This window comes from Laccaria bicolor, genomic scaffold (genome assembly GCF_000143565.1).
Source record: "Laccaria bicolor S238N-H82 LACBIscaffold_28 genomic scaffold, whole genome shotgun sequence".
NCBI classification, from domain to species: Eukaryota; Fungi; Basidiomycota; class Agaricomycetes; order Agaricales; family Hydnangiaceae; genus Laccaria; species Laccaria bicolor.
This window is the reverse complement of record NW_001889899.1, coordinates 181,789-200,423: the sequence shown is the minus strand read 5'-3', so window position 1 is coordinate 200,423 and position 18,635 is coordinate 181,789. Positions and strand designations below refer to the sequence as shown.

The 18,635-nt window shown below is 46.5% G+C and overlaps 5 protein-coding genes across 5 annotated transcripts; 4 read left to right on the top strand and 1 right to left on the bottom strand.

Annotated features, from left to right (window-relative positions):
- Positions 1 to 1,281: 1,281 nt before the first annotated feature.
- On the bottom strand, positions 1,282 to 3,313 carry LACBIDRAFT_330590 (uncharacterized protein; the record flags this gene model as incomplete). The annotated part of the gene is made up of 7 exons (XM_001884834.1): positions 1,282 to 1,376; positions 1,446 to 1,517; positions 1,586 to 1,831; positions 1,924 to 2,311; positions 2,468 to 2,857; positions 2,902 to 2,964; positions 3,293 to 3,313. The coding sequence occupies 7 exons, from the start codon at positions 3,311 to 3,313 to the stop codon at positions 1,282 to 1,284; spliced, it is 1,275 nt and encodes a 424-aa protein (XP_001884869.1).
- A 5,358-nt stretch (positions 3,314 to 8,671) lies between these two features.
- On the top strand, positions 8,672 to 9,222 carry LACBIDRAFT_304518 (uncharacterized protein). The gene is made up of 2 exons (XM_001884935.1): positions 8,672 to 8,956; positions 9,012 to 9,222. The coding sequence occupies exons 1-2, from the start codon at positions 8,770 to 8,772 to the stop codon at positions 9,095 to 9,097; spliced, it is 273 nt and encodes a 90-aa protein (XP_001884970.1). The 5' UTR covers positions 8,672 to 8,769; the 3' UTR covers positions 9,098 to 9,222.
- Positions 9,223 to 11,311: 2,089 nt separating this feature from the next.
- Positions 11,312 to 13,048, top strand: LACBIDRAFT_252565 (uncharacterized protein; the record flags this gene model as incomplete). Its single annotated transcript, XM_001884934.1, has 13 exons — positions 11,312 to 11,408; positions 11,463 to 11,503; positions 11,557 to 11,642; positions 11,707 to 11,817; positions 11,867 to 11,952; positions 12,011 to 12,063; positions 12,114 to 12,168; positions 12,217 to 12,271; positions 12,322 to 12,357; positions 12,412 to 12,484; positions 12,539 to 12,677; positions 12,743 to 12,936; positions 13,004 to 13,048. 13 exons carry the CDS (start codon positions 11,312 to 11,314, stop codon positions 13,046 to 13,048), a joined length of 1,071 nt encoding a protein of 356 aa, XP_001884969.1.
- A 1,320-nt stretch (positions 13,049 to 14,368) lies between these two features.
- LACBIDRAFT_304516 (uncharacterized protein) lies at positions 14,369 to 16,163 on the top strand (the record flags this gene model as incomplete). Its single annotated transcript, XM_001884933.1, has 7 exons — positions 14,369 to 14,394; positions 14,455 to 14,635; positions 14,687 to 14,775; positions 14,830 to 14,942; positions 14,996 to 15,651; positions 15,703 to 15,911; positions 15,971 to 16,163. 7 exons carry the CDS (start codon positions 14,369 to 14,371, stop codon positions 16,161 to 16,163), a joined length of 1,467 nt encoding a protein of 488 aa, XP_001884968.1.
- A 1,485-nt stretch (positions 16,164 to 17,648) lies between these two features.
- LACBIDRAFT_237838 (uncharacterized protein) lies at positions 17,649 to 18,540 on the top strand (the record flags this gene model as incomplete). The annotated part of the gene is made up of 2 exons (XM_001884932.1): positions 17,649 to 18,108; positions 18,164 to 18,540. 2 exons carry the CDS (start codon positions 17,649 to 17,651, stop codon positions 18,538 to 18,540), a joined length of 837 nt encoding a protein of 278 aa, XP_001884967.1.
- Positions 18,541 to 18,635: the final 95 nt, after the last annotated feature.

The window sequence follows — 18,635 nt, the reverse complement described above, 5'->3', positions numbered from 1 at the left end:
TCCATAGGTTAACATTACATGACCGACTTCAACAGATCTTCGCGCCGCCGTCCTCCACTTGACAAACATGCCGAACGATTCACTATGTGGCTTGAAGCTACAATCGTGTATACCGGCCGTGGGGCCAAAACCTCGAAAGGAAAGGGCGGCCTCTTGCTGAGACAAGTTGTAAGTGCACACCTTGACCATCAGAGCTACAAACATTGACTAACCTTCTTCAAGCAGAAGAGTGGGTGCGCGAGGTGTTGCGCACCTCTTGAGGACTCCGTTGACGACAACGAGTAACGACACGTAGATACAAAGAGCCTCTCCGATATCTTTCGCCGACTTGTCCTACCTTGCCAACAACACCGGCAGGTCTCTACTACATGAAGCCGCATCCCAGGAGTGGTACCTACCACTTTTATGATAAAATTTGGGCAAGTGCCTGCACAACTTTTTGGACACTGCCCAGGTTTTTTATGAAATGAGAAATGTAGGGCAAGCATTATGAAATGTGTTTCATTCCCTCCCATAGTGTTTCATATCTATCTCATTCCTTCTCTATACTTTTTCATACCTATTTCTTTTCTACCTGGCCATTCATTTCATTTATTTCTTTCCTACCCAATGAGCAATTTCATTGCTTCCCCAGGATTATTTCTTCCCTACCCAGTAATTTCTTAATGTTGCCTAGCTATTTCATTTCATAGTTGTAAATATCTTCCTGGGACTTGATTATGTAATACATGTGATGCCTTGTAAAATGTCTTTACCTTGCTTATCCCTTTGCACCCTTATCATACTATGGTCTCAAATTGAAAGTTATGTAGAAATGGGGCCCACACCCTCTACTAGCAAGCATAACAAATATTGTACTCATTTGACAATTAAAGCCCTGTTATTTCATATAATTAATTAAATATGTATTGCCCTGGCAAGAATGAAATAAAAGAATGAAACCATTACCAGGCAAACATGAAATGAAATAGCTAGGCAGCAATAAGAAATTGCTGGGTAGCAAAGAAATAACCCTGGGGAGGCAATGAAATGAAAGGCTAGGCAACAAAGAAACAGGAAAGAAATGAGACTGAGGGGCAATGAAATAAATGGCCAGGTAAAAAAGAAATAGTTATGAAAAAGTATAGGGAAGGAATAAAATAGATATGAAACAACTATGGGAGGGAATGAAACACATTTCATAATGCTTGCCCTACATTTCTCATTTCATAAAAAACCTAGGCAGTGTCCAAAAAGTTGTGCAGGCACTTGCCCAGACTTTTTCATAAACAATGGTTGATACTAGTGATCCCAGAAGGACCTCCGCTTGATTGAGCTGGCGGTGCTGGGGCTGACGTGTGTATTCGGAATCGCAAGGGAAATTTGGCGCATGACAGCTGGAAAGGACAATCACGTCCACATGTTCTTTAACCGATGTAAGGTCCATATCACTTGTTGCAACTCACACTGACGAATCTCCAGTTGCAAACCATGATACAGCCCTCCTCTTAATTCCACACCAGCTTCCGTATGTGTAGCTACGCAACGTCATATATAAATCATATGTATTATGAATGGTGAAGCCCACTTCAGTTCGGTTGTTCACCGATTGCTAATAAATATGACTGTTTGCACTTTTCATGCATCTCCTGATACATGGCTGAAATTTTTGCAGCATACGCATTGGCACCCAAAATAGACTGTTCTTCTGATACCTGGATGGTTTGAGACCATGCTCTTGACATGGCAGCAAAAGATCGGAGGGTTCGTTCAAATTCTTCCTTCAAAATGTTGGCTTCCTCACGGTGACGATCGCGCAAGGTTCGCTGACGAAACCATCGGACGTGATCCACTGAGGATCTAGGTGAGCCACATGTAAATCAATCAGAACATAAAACGAACCTTCAAGCATCTATTCCTGCATTTCCTTGTCTGTGGCATTACCAACTGGTCGCATGGTCCAATACCATGGTTCCAAACCTTCAGAACGACGGGTACGTGAAGTGTTGAAGCTATACATCCAAAGATCGTCTTTCGTTGACAGGGGCTGAAAGGTGCTGTCATTGGCAGAGAGCCCAAGTAGGAGAAGTCGTTCGCGAATGAAATTGTACCGATTCGCATGCGTGAGCGTAAGATTTTGTACACGCTTGAGAATTCCCTGTGCACGTGTGTTTGCTCCCTGATTGCAGATAACCTCATCCTTCAGTTGGAGGTAGGCCTTTTTGTGCTTGATGTGTTCACGAACAGCTGCCAAGGCATCATGGGCCAGCCCCTCAAGCAGGGACTTTTCGATCTGGGCAAACGAGTCAAGACAAAGTCGTTCCCGATCCCCCTGGTCAAAGTCAGAAGGTCCAAAGACCCCGATTGACGATCCTTGTGTCATCAAGGGAACGACTATATTCAAACTCTACGACGAGCTGTACGACCTCCAAGAGAGATGCATTCCCATTCGGTTCAGAAATCAAGAACTCATGCCTCCCCCATCTACCACTTCCACTCCTGAGGTGGCGGCATCAAGCCCAACCAGGCCTTCAACACCAAAAGTTCTGCCCCCAACCCAGCGTTCCCAAAGAGAGTCGACCCCAAACCAGCCTTCTACACTGACGTCATCGACCTCAACCCAGCCTTCCACTCCGAAGCCATCGGCCACAACTTTGTCTTCCACTCCGAAGTCATCGACGCCAACCCTGTCTTCAACTCTGAAGGCCTCAACCCCAAACCCGCCTTCCACTCCGAAGACCTTAACTCCAAACCCACCTTCCACTCCTAAGTTGTCGACCCTAACCCAGCCATCCACTCTGAAGGCGTCGACCCATACCCAGCCTTCCACTTCAACGGCATCAACGAGCCTAGTCCCTTCCACTCCAAAGGCAGCAACCTAACCCCCACCTTTCACTCTGGAGGCGTTGACCCCACTCGCACCTTCTCCGGAGGCTCCACCCCTGCCCCCCTCTCCCAACGCATCGACGACGCCACCCCCGAATTCTACTCCGAATCAGCCAACGTCCACTCCTGAGATGCTGGAACGTCCTTTGAAAGGACGGGGTGTTCGAAAGCGGGCTACTGTGACAACAAAGGGGAAGAAGAAACAAGCCGTTAATCTCGGGCTGGGGCAAGAGGACCCACCTCCGTCTCGGAAACGCAAAACAACCGATAATCAAACCATGGAGTCTGCCCCTCCTGTCAAGAAAAGCCGCTGTTTGTTGCATGCAGCGTATGTTCATCCCAGATCTCTCTGGCACACATCTAACACGTGTCTTGACAGACCTGAGAAAGTTCAGATGACAGGAAGGTGGTAGGTAATTATGCTCACAAAATCCCGCTCCCCATCCATTTTTTCTTGAATCCTCGCCTCGCATAATATCCTACCTCCAAGAATTCCCCGGCATCGAAGAAGTTCCCACTTCAAATAAATCCTCGCCTCAAATGAATTGTAGCTTTGACTTTGCTTTGACTTTGATTCCGTTTCCGAAGAATCCCCACCTCCAATAAATTCCCTCTAAATAGATTTCCGCCTTTGAAGAATCTTCACCTCAATTGTGAAATCCTCACTTTGCATTATTGACTACTTATGTAACCGCTTACTATATATGGTCAGGATATGCGTGGTATCAAGATATGCGGATTTCACTTTTCGTGTCCTTCCCTTAGTCCTGCTCTTTCAAGAAAATTCACTCATGTTGAAATAGTGTATTTAATACTGCTTGCAAATTTTTGACGGGATTCATGAAGTGTACGAAGTGTGAGAAGCCAAAGGGTGAGATTTTAGATAGGTGTATGACGCTTTGGCTCCAGGAACGCATTCTGTGTGAGGCTTACTCCCAATTTTTTTCCGTAGACACTATCTAATACCAATATTAGGCACATCCTCAAAATTTCAGGAAGGCAGGACAAGTGGAAGTCGTCAAAATCGATTTTGAGAAAGAAATACGAGACAATTGCCCTGCTTGGGAGACTGTCACATTGTGCAAAATCCCTCAGTGACATTACTGTGACATGCCTTTGCATATCTTGTTCACTTGCCTCCTCACGACGGCAACACTCCGAGGCTACAACACATCTTCCAAAAATTCTCAAAATTTTGGGCAGCATGTTAAATTGAATTGGCTAGCGTATTGTAAAATTTTAAGGCTGAACAATATGATCTTGAAGCTACATCAACGAAAAAGTCAAATATCCGCATATCCTGACCAAGGGGGTTCAGGGATCTGAATGCCAGACCAGGGGTTGGGTAGGTAGGTCGGCCATAGGCTGAAAAAAAGATTTTTGGAACCCTCTATAAGATAGTCCTAAATTGGTTTTCCAAGGTGATTTACAGTATTCCTGCATCTAAAATATCATTGTATAGTACATTATCTTGACTGGATATTATATTTCATTATATTCAGCCCAATTTCTGGCTTCAAAATTGTTTTTCACAGTCTAATCTTCATCAAATTTTTGTCTAATGTTTTAATCAATCACAATTTACTGACAAAACAGTTAGAGACCAGTTCTTGACACTGATAGGTATGCTGTGTAACCTGATTTCAAAACTCCAATCATCTTGATGCTTTCAACACATCAGACACTCTAAACAGATGCCTGTGCAGTGTGGTATTGCACTCAGGATGCAATGGCTTGGTAAAATGTAAAAGGGTTGGATGTGACACTCAACAGGTGAGTATCAGTCTTGCACAGGTTAATCACTACACTCACTTATTTTTTAGTACCACCTACAATGTGTTGCATTGGAGATAGTCCCACGAAATTGGGGATGTGAAGCCTTAGAAGATCAGAGTGATGATGATGATGATGATGATGTCATATTGCCATATATAGGCATGTGCCTGATTACATAGGTAGGTAGGTCAAGCACACAGGGCCTTACAAAAAAATTCGACCCCAGCTACTTTTTTTAAATTCTTGAACCCCCTTGATCCTGACCAGATATAGTACTTAGAATTCCCTGTAGAATGTTATATCAACTTCCAACACCTACAAAGAATATCCGTCTACAAAGAATATTAGTCTACGAATATTAGTTTATAAGTACTTAAAATATTCTTCTACACAGCTCACCGTCTAACTACGAATATTCTCCCCCGCCTAATAAGTGGTTCTGAAGAATATTTTGAACTGATATGGCTGTTAGATCAAGCTTAGATACCGGTTTTGTCAGGTATCATTCACGGAAAATATGTAACACGTAAAACAGATTTTTACGCCTGCCTCAGTTCAAGCTTTTCTCCGGAGTGTTTTGTCCGATAACGGAAGATGCGAGTTGGCTGTGGTGAAAGGCTGGTGATCATGAAGACTGGTCAGCTCGGCCAGCATGATTCCGAGTCACGGTGCGTCAAAGTCGATTGTGACAGACCTGTCAGTCAGTCCCCTTGACTTTCGATGCCCAACTCTCAAAAACTTTGCTCCCGTACATTCTTAAATGATGATGTGCAAAGAAATTGTCGACGAATTCACCATGATTCTTCCCAATGCCGGGATTCTGCCATTTAACGACCTGGAGAGTGCCAGTGAGCTTGATGAGATCTATGAGCGGGTGATTCCATTGAATCCATTCCAGATGGAATCTAACTCCTGTTTCAACCCATATTTTAAGAATGGTGAGTTGCGAAGCAGAATATAAGGAATACAGATCACACTCATCACCTATATCTCAGGCAACTGGTTTGCAGCTGCGATAAAGCGCCGGAGGAGGGCAGAGATCAAGGTTTCAATACCAATTTCTCTAGACATATCCTCCACTCTGGATCTTCCCATTGAACTTCTTCTCGAGGTCCGTTCTGATGCCTCAGGATTTCGCATCAACCGATTTACTGAGCCACGTGTGACCCAGATCTTTGAATTCCTCCATCCTATCGACCTTTATTCCGTTATATGCTTAACGAAGAGGCTGAGGAGTATACTTTTGGATCGGAGGGTGTCGTCCGTCTGGAAGGAAGCATTCAAGAGGTGTTGTGATGTTCTCCCGGCGTGTCCTCTGGACATATCTGAACCGCAATGGGCGTCAATGCTGTTTGACCCAGCGACGTGTGATGTAGGCTGTTTTACTACCACCTTTAAATTTCTGATTATTGGGACAGTATTGCGGGTGGAAAGGCACCATGATTGATTTTCATTTTCGACGCCGCTTTTGCCAGTTCTGTATGGTCAGTGGATGATATATTCAGTGATGTCTCTGACTTACTTGGAGGTACTTTTCGACCATGCAGGATGATATGTATGTTGATAAGTTTCGCATTGATGTGAATTGCCTTGGGATTGGGGAGGATCTAGATACATTCTTGATATGCATCCCTCCTTCTTATCGATGAGGTAACTTTCCTTCTATTTAATGACATGGTCTCATCATTATATCCTGAAACTAGATCAAGGGTTTTACCCATCTGTTGAGAACTATCATCAGAGGCCAAGATATCTGACATGGGATATCAACAAGATGATGACTCGCTTTCGCTTTTTCAATTCGAGAATTTCTTCTGGTATCCCCAGCCCATCCCTAGAATTTGAGAATTTTTTATCCCTGCAATCCGCCAATGTGGTTCGTGGCATTGAGGTGATATATACACATTCCTCATAAAATCCACTCTGCTGATGTCGATGGACAGGAATCAACAGGGGCGAATCAACTTATGGTCCAGATGAGCCGTCAAATTAAGAAGGAACACCAGGACAACATTATACAATTGGTTAAACGGTATCTCATCTGATGTTTATCATCAGATATGTCAAGGTCTGACCTTGGTATTAGCCATGCTTCTGTCCTTTTACGACGCGGCCACAATCAAGTGGACCTAAACACCGCATCTGGCGTGCTTCTTGATCAGTATTTAAACGGAGAAAGATTCAAATCTAACTATCGTTGTAAGCTGAGGCTTCTCCTCTCACAATATACTCAATTTCTGAAATTTGGATCGAGCCTATAAGCAGCTTGCTCTGGAACTTCTACGAACTTCCGAGGCCCACAAGGTTGATAGACTGGAAAGACGGCGACAGTTTTTGATCTTCCAAAGGCAGAAGCTAGTTAGTGATGAGCAGGGGTAACCCTGGGGTCAACTCAGGCTGACCCTGACCCTTACCCTCCAAAACCCTTGACCCCAGCCAACAAGGGTTTTGGAGGGTAAGGTAAGGGTATCTCAGGGGTTGGAGGGTAAGAAACCCCAGCAGGGTTTGAACAAGGGTTTGGAGCAAATGACTGCTCAAGCTTTATAGATAGTAAATAAATAGCAAGATGCCTGTGAAATACACATCATTCAAGTATATTTATGACAGTACACATGGTTTTTAGTAAATTATTGATGAAATATGAGGAATTCAGTGTATCTGAACAATACTAAGTGTTGCAAAGGTAGTGAGGTCTCTTTGGATGATATTTTATCTGATTCAATGTGATTTAAAATCATTTTATCTGGAGCACTTACCTTGATATTAGAGAAATGAAACCCCTAAAAAAACCCCTGAAAAACCCCTGACCCTTCAGAAGGGTCAAGGGTTTGTTGAGGGTCACAAAATCCTTACCCTGACCCTTACCCTCCTGACCCTTACCCCTGACCCTTGGAGGGTTGACAAACCCTTGCACATCACTAAAGCTAGTGGGTGACCAATATCGCACTTATCAAAAGACACTTGCTCCAACTTCATGGCCAAATCTGCCAAATGTGGAAGCAATCTATGAGCGCGAGCCATTTGCAGGTTTCATTGCCTCAAAATCAAACCAAGTTGGAGTGCTCCCAGAGGAACTAGTACGAAGTCACCTGGCACCTTTCCTCTATTCTTGGATGCAGACACATGAAAGCAATATCTATGCTAGGCTAAAAGCCCCTTATGAGAACTTGGACCTTGCCGTAAATGTCTTCATCTGCACCTCTTGCGAAAAAGACGGGTTCAGACGCCGCGCTTCGATCTTGATTGGCTTGGAAGACCTCCGCTCTCATTTTAAATGCATTGGTCCACAGTTTGGGTTTCAATTTAGCTTTGCAGGCAGAGCCAGCGCACTCGCGTTAATTGATCTTCTGGGTATGGATCCGAAAACAGCCACAGTCAATGTCCTGGACGCGAGGGACGCGCGGTTTTTCTGCGAGGGATGCAACATTTCTTGGAACCCGGGAGGGCCGGCCCGGGGAGTGTTTGGTCGCGAGGCCTTGACGTGGAGGGAATGTGTAAGTCGTGCGATTTTGATTATATCCAAAGCTGATATGAGATTCGGATAGATTTCTCATGTCATTGAGATGGAGAACACGAACTGCCACCCCTCCGTTACATCTTGGGCACTTCTAACGGCAGAGGCGACCGAATGCATCAGAACACGTGAACAATCCTTCCCGAGTTCAGACGAGGATATACAAGAGGAGACACACACACACAGATGAGGAGTAGGACACATCATGTGAGAAGCGACACACCTGGTAACAATGTGTCGTTCTTCGTGATTTCGCATTTTCGAGTGTGCCGTGCATCAATTCGAAACTCCGCCACAAGTTACGAGCGTGATGATGGTTGTGACGACTTGGTCACGACCGCTTTCTCATCACCCCCACCGCCATTTGCTTGCCTGTGCCCCACCACCACCCCCCTCGCTCTCTTCCTGCCCATCTCGCACCCTCGCTATGGCTGACAAGGACCAAGAGAACGGTCATGGGCTCTTTCAGGTGGTTCCCACTTTGTTCAGCCCCGGATTTTTGCTAACAACCCACCACCATCACCTCCCACACCCTGTGCCACGGCAAACGCGACCACCGCCCCCAATTCAACCCCCTCTCGCAAACCCAACCCTCGGATTACGACTAATCGCCCATGAAAACGCCCACAAAACCGCCCATCTACCAACGGCAACAACCCAGCGCCCAGGATAAACCACCCACGCTGACGGAATCGGCCCATGAAAATGCCTGCAGACAGAATCCAGCGCTGAGGCCCATCGACGAGGACCCAGTGCCACTTGGCAAACCAACAGAGGATACAGCACCCACCGTGCAGCCAGGTGTGTATGCCACGCCTCCCCACTAACCAACCCCGAATGACAGCGAAAACGCCAGCGCCCTTTGCGACGAGGCCACCACTGCGTCCCGCCCGACCACGGCCACCGAGACTACATACTGACACCCAGATGCGCCGATACTAGGCCGTCGACAGTGAGGATTCTTGGTGCGTACATTCCGGGGTCGCGAGGTTGCTCCCTCTCTTAGAATTTATGTATAACTTTGTATAGTAAGTAGTTTAAGGAATAAAACTTATAATCCTAAATTTTACTTGAGCATGGAGAGGCAGATTTTGACTTAACCACAGAATCTTTGGTGTATGATACATAGCTAATTTCCGTCACACATCAAAATTTCATTTTCTGACAATCCAAAAAGGGCGGAATCAATCGAGATAGTATGGTATCATGCGGATACTTAAGATTCGACACATCTTCCTGAGCAAGTGACCGACATTTGCCATCAAATGTGTTGAACATTGGACAGGTGTGTCGTTCTCCATCACGTGTGTCGTGTCTCATTTCTGTGTGTGTGTCGACTCTTGTCCGTCCTGAGTTCAGACTACAATGTCTGGTGTTGTAACCACTGTCCTGAGCACTACGATGAAGCAACGACAAAGGCGAAAGCGCGTCGCCACGCCAAAGATGAGTACGTATATATTTATTTCTGCGGGAGACATACTTTTGACGTGCTGGGTTTTCAGGCATTCCATTAAACGCGCTCGCGTCGACGTTGATGTGATATGCGACAAGCGAAAGTTGATCCCTCTGAATCCCCGCAAGCCTATTTGTGTCAGACTCGAACCGCCAGAGATCTACCAATGTGGAAAATGCCCAGACACAATCAACCGTCTCTGGCAGATCGACCCCCTCAAAGCTCATTTGTTCGATAAGTAAGTTTGGAATGCATGGTTATGAATTGATAATTTATTGTTGCTCCGAAGACATCAAATTACGAACCCACGTTCAAGTGATTGGAGAATGGTGAAAATTGTAGTCACGCCCGGAGGCCACCGCATACCCGCAAAATGTAGGGCTCATTTAAAGGTGTCTGACTAAGTACTGATGTAACGATGTACATGAATGCTGTATAAGTTGTGTATAAGTTACATAAAAAGAGGGATGCAGGTGGCAAGCAGGTGGGTGGGTAAAGTGCAACGACACACTCCCTTTTATGTAAAACTACTACAGTGCTACACTCATGCACTGTGCCTAATTGGTAGATCAGTGTCGTCGTTTAACGTTTCAAATTTCAGGCCTCGGGCCTTGACTCGCACATCAACGAAGATAACTTACGTGACGTTTCTAGTTGGGGGGAGAGGATTCTTCGTCAATGTATGCGTCCACACTGAATTACTACCCTCTCCTCCCCCTCCTTTTCGACGTCGACGCCTTTCGCTCCATTTTGCTCGTCTCCGATCGGTAAGCCATTTCCGTTAACAATGCGTTTTGTCGTCGCTGTTTGTCCCCCAGTCGTTAGAGTCGCCTTGGATGCCGCCCACAGTGAGTCCCCCCATCTGCTTCCCTCCCCGCTTTCCTGCCCTGCGACATAAGCACCCGCTGACATTCCCTTTTTCTGCCACCACATCAGGAATAGCATGCTAACTGTCCTCGTGATTTCCACGAACGCTTTCGTCCGCGCCGCTTAAGATCGCCGGTGAAGTCAAGTCGAGTATTGGCCCGGAAGAACGTGCGATCGTGAACTGAAAAGTTGGGAAGGTTCTGGCCGTGGACGTACGTTGAATCCTTCACGAACGGTCACGGCGTCGACTGCATTGAAGCCAAAGCTCGCGAGCTTCAATGCAATTGACGCGGTTGTATAAAATGTTCGTGAGTTTCATTAGTCAAATGGTGCTGTAGACGACTTACCGAACGTTCAAGCAGAGCTTCCCGCTCTGCTGCCCATCCACTTCTAACCCCCCCCCTTTCATATGCCAATGCCCACGCACTCGCACTACCTCGCCGTCCTGTACTAGGGGCTCTTGTCGACGTGTCTTCCGTCCTTCACTAGTCAATCGTGGTCCCCTGAAATTCACGTCATCGCCTTCACTCGCCATGAATATAGTAGTGCTGTGGACGACTTACCGTAGGTGAAAGCAGAGGTCCCTGTACTGCTGCCCATCCGCATCCAAGCCGTCGTCACGCTTTCCAACGACAACGCCCACGTTCACGCACTTCCTCACCGTCCTGTACGCTGTCACACGTATCTTTAGGGGAGGAGCTACGTTGATCTTGTGTCTATTGTCCTAGTAGGACGTTGTTAGATTACGCGCATCGCTAAGTTAGGCGTCATCGATGTCGTTAGCAAAACAAGAACAAACCAGCGTTTTCCTCAAAGCTCCCACTCGTATCCAGACAATGTCAGGCGTTCAACCGGAATACGACCCCAAGGACATGCCTTTCCGCAGGCTCGGTTCTAGCGGACTGCGTGTGCCACTGTTTTCTTTGGGTGGATGTACTCAAGAACGTCTCGGAAGTTGCAACGGTGTTTAACTTGTATAATTCGTAGGGCTCACGTTTGGAGGTACCCTGTTCGGAGATCCTGTCAAGGTTAGCCCGGCCCCCCGCCGAATTCATGGTTTGCCTCCAATCACGGCGCACAGGAAATCATCAAAACTGCATTCGAAGCAGGCATCAACATGTACGATACCGCAGAGGAATATGCCGATGGGAGATCCGAGAAAGAGATGTTCGTTCTCTATCAGACTTGTGGCTTACAATCTGACGATCGGACTCCTTCCACGTACTTACAGGGGACGCGTTATCAAGGAACTGGGTCTGCGCCGTACCGACCTTATCATCACCACGAAGATATTTTGGGGATCAAGGAAGGGGCCGAATGATACGGGACTTTCACAGAAACAGTGCGTGTTTTCATTTTCGTTGAGGAGGAGCTGATGATGATGTGTGAAGCATTATTGAAGGTACTCGGGAATCCCTGGAACGCTTGGGGCTTGATTATGTAGATGTTATTTTTGCTCATCGGCATGATGACACTGGTGAGTGCGTTCGTCTTTAAAAAATTGAATTGAGAGTGCGATTACTTATGAGCCATAGTTCCGATGGAGGAGATCGTTCGCGCGTTCAATTATGTCATTGAGAAAGGATGGGTATGTACGGCAACTCATTTGAGCTTGATATGGCTGAGTTGTATAACTAGGCTTTCTATTGGGCTACGTCGGAATGGAGTGCCCGCGAGATTGAAGAAGCTCATCGTGGGCATTGCTTTTCTCCATGACTTTGCTCATCTATCATCTGCTTAGATGTCGCAAGCAAGCTGAACTTGATTGCTCCGATTGCTGAGCAATGCCAACACAAGTGTGTTTTCATGCCCACTCCGCAGTTGATGAAGTAGTAATTTTTTACAGCATGTTCCATCGTGAGCGACCTGAGAAGGAATACGAGTGTGTTGCATTTTCCCTCCTCCCCAGTTCTATTTGGATTCTGATAGGGTGTAGTGCCCTCTACAAGAAATACAATCTAGGAACTACCGCATATTCTTGCTTGGCGGGCGGTTTACTTACAGGAAAGGTGTGTCCCTTGATGCGTGCCGTTCATCTCTTTACATCCAACATATACATCTAGTACAACGACGGCATCCCCAAAGGATCGCGCTTCGACACCAACTCCGAGTATTTCAGAGACGACGTTGAAAAATTGCACGAGCCCAAAGGCCAAGAAAAGTTGCGTAAGATAAAAGAATTGACCAAGTTGGCAGAGGGAGGTCAGTCACATCTCATTCTAGATCTGTTCCTTACGTCCATCCAAATTTCACCAACGCTGTCACAGAACTTAATACAACCGTGAGCGCCCTCGCACTCGCATGGGTCGCGAAGAATCCCAACACCTCCACCATCATTCTCGGCGCGTCGAGTCCTGAGCAGGTCATGCAGAACCTCAAGGCGCTTGAGGTGATCCCGAAGTTGACGCCTGAGGTTTTGGAGAAGGTTGAGAAGATTTTGGGGAATTCGCCTGAGGCTGCTGTGCGTATTTTTTCAATTTGTGTGAGATCGTTTTTTGTTGAAGGAACTGATTTAATGTATATGGTAGCCGGGGTATGGAAGGCTGCTTTTGGATAGGTTTGGGAGACTTTGAGAAGGGAGCCAACTAGAGGATGTGGAGTGATTTGTAGAGAAGAGTTGGGAAGGAGAATATGGATGTATAATGTCAATTTCTGTGAGATTGTTGCCAGTAGGCGCTGCACATGTTGCGATCTGAGTAGAAGTTGGGTGCGTGAAAAGCATGGGACCCTGCTACAGACAGGAAAATTGAATGGAACTCACGCAAGATTGGTTTGTCCTATAAGAGATGATGCGAGCTACCATGAACTCCTCTTGCAGATGGTTCGTGGATTCCCGAAGGGTGCTGGTGGAATTACCGCGTTGGCATTCGTCACGTGTACTGTAGTACTCGTATCGTTCAAATCCCTTCTGTCACTCTGTGGGCCTAGCTCCTCTAGGTGCTTGTTCACTGTTCAAGTAAATCCCTCTCATCCTACAAAACCCTCGAAGCTTGACTTTGGCTCGCAACTTCCTCGCAACGTTGAGAAATTCGCGCATATAGGTTCCCCAAACGATGGAGTACGGAGGAAACGTCGACGAATTCATGGTGATCCTTCCGAATGCTGGCATTCTGCCATTCAATGACCTGGAGAGCGCCGGCGAGCTTGACGAGGTCTACGAGCGGGTTCTTCCATTTGACACGGAAGTTGGCCCAATTTTCCAGAATGGTGAGTTGAGGAGCAAAATATGTGGAATACACATCACACTCATCGCCCACTGGCATCTCAGGCAATTGGTTTGCAGCTGCGATAAAACGCCGTAGGAGGGCAGAGATCAAGGCTTCAAGAACAATCTCTCTGGACATATCCTGTGCTCTGGATCTTCCCGTAGAACTTCTTCTCGAGGTCCGTCCTTATGCCTTAGATTCTCGCCCTGTCAACCCACTTACTGAGCCACGTGCCAACGTAGATCTTTGAATTTCTCCATCCTATCGACCTTTACTCCCTTATACGTTCAACGAAGAGGTTGAGGAGTATACTCTTGGATCGGAGGGCGTCGTCCGTGTGGGAGGAAGCGTTTAAAAGGTGTTCTGAAGTTCTCCCGCCGTGCCCTGTGGACATCTCTGAACCGCGATGGGCGTCGATGCTGTTTGGCCCGGCGACGTGTGATGTAGGCTGTTTCACTATAATGTGTGTAAATATTGACTGTTGGGACAGTATTGTGGGCGGAAGGGCGCCATGATTGATTTTCATTTTCGACGCCGCTTTTGCCAGTTCTGTATGGTGAGCGGACGATGTAATCAGTGAGGTCTCTGACTTACTTGGAGGTCCTTTTCAAACACGCAGGAAGATTCGTATTTTGAGATCTCCAGCATTGATCTTGGGATCGGAGAGGATGTAGATCCATTTTGGAAATGCATCCCTCCTTCTTATCGTCAAGGTATTTTCCCTTCTATTTCATGACATGATCTTACGATTAACTGCTGAAACTAGATCCTAGGTTTTACCCAAACATTTGGAACTATGACGAGGAGCCAAGATATCTGTCTTGGGACATCAGAGACATGACTGCGCACTTCGTCTTTTTCAACTCCAGAATCTCTTCTGGTATGGAGGGGGCATCCCTAGAATTCGAGGGTTTCAAATCCTTGGAAATCGCCAACGCAATTCGTGGCCTTAAGGTGATATACGGTGCCCCTCATCAAATACATCCTGCTGATGTCTAAGGATAGGAATCAAAGAGGGCCAATGAACTTATGGTCCAGATGGGCAATCAAGTTACGGAGGAACACGAGGATAACATGAAGCACTTGATTAAACGGTATCTCATCTGACATCTATCATCAGAGACGTCAAGGACTGACCTTGGTGTTAGCCATTCTTCTGTCCTTGTACGACGCGGCCACGATCAAGTGGATCTAGACATCGCATTAGGCCTGCTTCTTGATCAATATTTATACAGAGAAAGATTCAAATTTAACTATCGTTGTAAGCTCAATCTTCTCCTCTCGCAATATATTCTATCTGAAATTTGGATCAAGCTTGCAAGCAGCTTGCTCTTCATCTTCTGCGAACTTCCGAAGCCCACAAGTTTGATAGACTGGAAAAACAGCGACAGTCTTTGATCTTCCAAAGGCAGAAGTTAGTGGGTGACCGATATCACACACATCAACAGACACTTCCTCCAACTTCGTGGCCAAATTTTCCAAACGTGGAAGCAGTGTATGAGCGCGAGCCATTTGCGGCTTTCATTGCCTCGGAATCAAATGAAGTTGGGGAGCTTCCAGAGGAACTAGTACAAAGTCACCTGGCGCCTTTCCTCGATTCTTGGATGCAGGCTCATGAAAGTGATATCTATGCCAGGCTAGAGTCCCCGTATGAGAACTTGGACCTTGCTGTTAATGTCTTCGTTTGTGCATTTTGCAAAGATGACGGGCCCAGACGCCCCGCTTCAATCTTAATCGGGTTGAAAGACTTTCGTTCTCATTTTAAATGCATTGATTCACAGTTTGACTTTCAGTTTAGTGTTGCGGGCAGAGCCAACGCACTCGCGTTAGTTGATCTTCTGGGTATGGACCCGAAAGCAGCGACTGTCAATGATCTGGACGCAAGAGATGCGCGGTTTCTCTGCGAGGCATGCAACGTCTCTTGGCACCCAGAAGTGCTTGTTCGCCAGGTCTTGACATGGAGGGAATGTGTAAGTCGTGCGATATTCATGATACCCAAAGCTAATCTTAAATTCGGATAGATTTCTCATGTGATTCAGCTGGAGAATACGGACTCCCACCGCTCCGGTACATCTTGGGCACTTCTAACGGCAGAGGCTACGGAATGTATCAAAAGACGTGAACAACCCTTCCCGAATCCAGAGCACCGTGTCTGGTGTTGTAACCACTGTCCTGAGCACTATGATGATGCAACGACAAGGACGAATGTGCCTTGCCATGCCAAAGACGAGTACGTATACATATATCTGTTTCTGTGGGGGAGAAACTTTTGACATGTTGGGTTTTCAGGCATTCCATTGATCGCCCTCGCGTCAACGCTGATGTAATATACGACAGGCGAAAGTTGATTTCTCTGAATCCCCGCAAACCTATTTGTGTCGGACTCGAACCACCAGAGATCTATCAATGTAGAAGCTGCCCAGATACGGTTAACCGTCTCTGGAAGATTGACCCTTTGAAACGTCATATAATTGATAAGTAAGTTTGAAACGACTGCCTACTCATTAATTAATGATTTATCGGCACTGAAATCGAAGACATGAAATTAAAAACCCAAGTCCGCGTCATTGGAGAGTGGTTCAAATTGTAGAACAGAGTGTAGGACCACTCTCAGAGGCAGCATATCAGTAAAATGTGGAGGCAGGGGAGGCTCAATTAAATTTATATGACAGTCCTTTACAATGAAAAGTGTTGTCGCTCGGTGAAGTCAGGAGTTCGGGTCAACGCCCTCTTTCTGGTACTCTACGTTCACCGCATTACCATGATCAACCGCCCATCCAACAAGCGTTCCTTACTATCGCTATAACATCACAATTCGTTGGTCGCGACGTCAAGGGCTGCTCCTTGCAGGCGTCTTATTGAGTCTCACCGAAGATTGGACGTCTTTTTGAAAAGAGCGCGATGTCAACAACAAGATAGACACTTTTTAGAGCGGAAAGGGCCGATATCATAATGTGCCTGTCTATTTTTGGTATTATTAGTATGCCTGATGTCAAATATAGATCACTCTACTAGTACGAGACGAGACGTCCTTTTTTCTGAGAATGGCAGGAAATTACAGTGGCTCTTGAACACATCACTCTTACTACTGCCCATGGTTAAATTTTGTATTCCGCACACCCATATCAGCTGAAAATTTTGAGGACGTTGAAATAAATACCGTAACGGCCACCTTTGCCACATAGATCACTGGCATGTCGAAAAGTAATGGAAATGACGAGGCGGTGGCGTAGTGTCCTACCTCATGTATTGCGCATGATGTCCACATGTGCTTACTGGTCGATTAATGCCTTTCACGACATTGGAAATGGGGCATGAATATCAGCGGTGACCCTGAACTTCGTCCTTGGTGCGTTTATCATAACTCGCTCTTACCGGCGGCACGTGTACGTCACTCAATGAGAAAACAAAATGAATTCAGGTCACAGACTTTTGCCAGTGTGCGTCTCGACTTTCCCCACTTTCCCAACTCTCGAGGTTAAATCTAGAGCGGATCCTTCAAACGGCCTTCTATTTGATCATCCTTGAAAAAGCGTTGATGTCAAGGTCACTGGCTCCAGCCTCCAGGTCTTTCACAGATATTGTACAATTTGTACTCACAGCGGACATTCTTCCTGTCATTTTTATGGCACTCCAACAGCGTCCCTGGAGCCACGACTTGAACCGCAGGCTTTCCCTTGTCGCCCAAAACGTTATTATCCCTGATTTCTTTTGGTTTGAACGTTCGTCTGCCACAGTCACCCTTTTCACTGTGTACCAGGTGCTTTCGTCCTTTCGGATCGGTGTTTATGTTGGGCGAATTCTGAGCTGCCTTGAGGAAGGCTTCTTTTACAATTTAAATATGAATCCGTCTCGTCTTTGCATTTTATTGCCCTTCTCTTCCAGTTCTGTCGCAGCGTCAGTCTACAGCCTCGGCGCTTTCCACCCAGTTCGCTCCATGGCTCTCACAACTTCACCATTTACGTCCATGCTAGTCGCCACAGCATTAGCTGTCCTTTCTATCCCCTTCGTCGAAGGCAGCTGCATACACGAATCTCCGTTAACAAACCTCCGTCGTAGCCCCCAGATTGCAGGACGTGATGTACCCGTCAATAATTTCAGTTACATCGGAGTCACTGGCCCTCTTGGCTGGACCGGCCTCAGCACCGCCAATGTTAATTGCTCAACCGCCAACGTCCAATCGCCCATTAATATCGACCAAAGCATCATCTCCCTCTCGACCTCCAATCCGCAGATAAATATTCCCAACGTCGGGTCAGCCGAATTTGAGAACCTTGGCACGACGGTAGAGGTCGTCATTAATGGGACGACGACGTTCGAAGGAAAGACTTACAGCCTGAAGCAATATCATTTCCATACACCCGCGGAACATCTCATCGACGCCCAATTTTATCCCATGGAAGCTCACTTTGTCCACACTGCCCTTGGTATGTCGTAAAAATCGATTGTTGTTGGTTTAAAGTAAATTCTAATATCCACCAGATGGCACCTATCTTGTTCTCGCCGCCCTGTTTGAATTATCTCTCAACGGCACCAATGCTAAATTCCTAGATCCTCTTCTTTCCGGTCCTTTACAGGCAATCGAGAAACCTGGAAGCTCGGCTTACACGGGCCCGCTCGACTTCTCCGACATCACAAAGTTCTTTACAACCGTTCCCTTGTTCAAATACACCGGATCCTTAACCACACCCCCATGCACCGTTGGTGTCACATGGCTCGTGGCAGGGACCTTCCTCCCAGTCACGCCGCAAGCGTTCTTGGGGTTCAAGAGTGTTTTGAAGTTTAATGCGAGATATGTGCAGAATACCCCGGGGCAGCAGAATTTGATTGAGTTGGCCGCAAGTCAGTTGCCGAAATAGGTGGAGCTCGAAATGTCGGAGCACGGACATACTTTTTCTGGTCTTCCTTTTCAACGGACATGTTCATTTTGTTTTGTTTTGTGTTTTCGAACTTG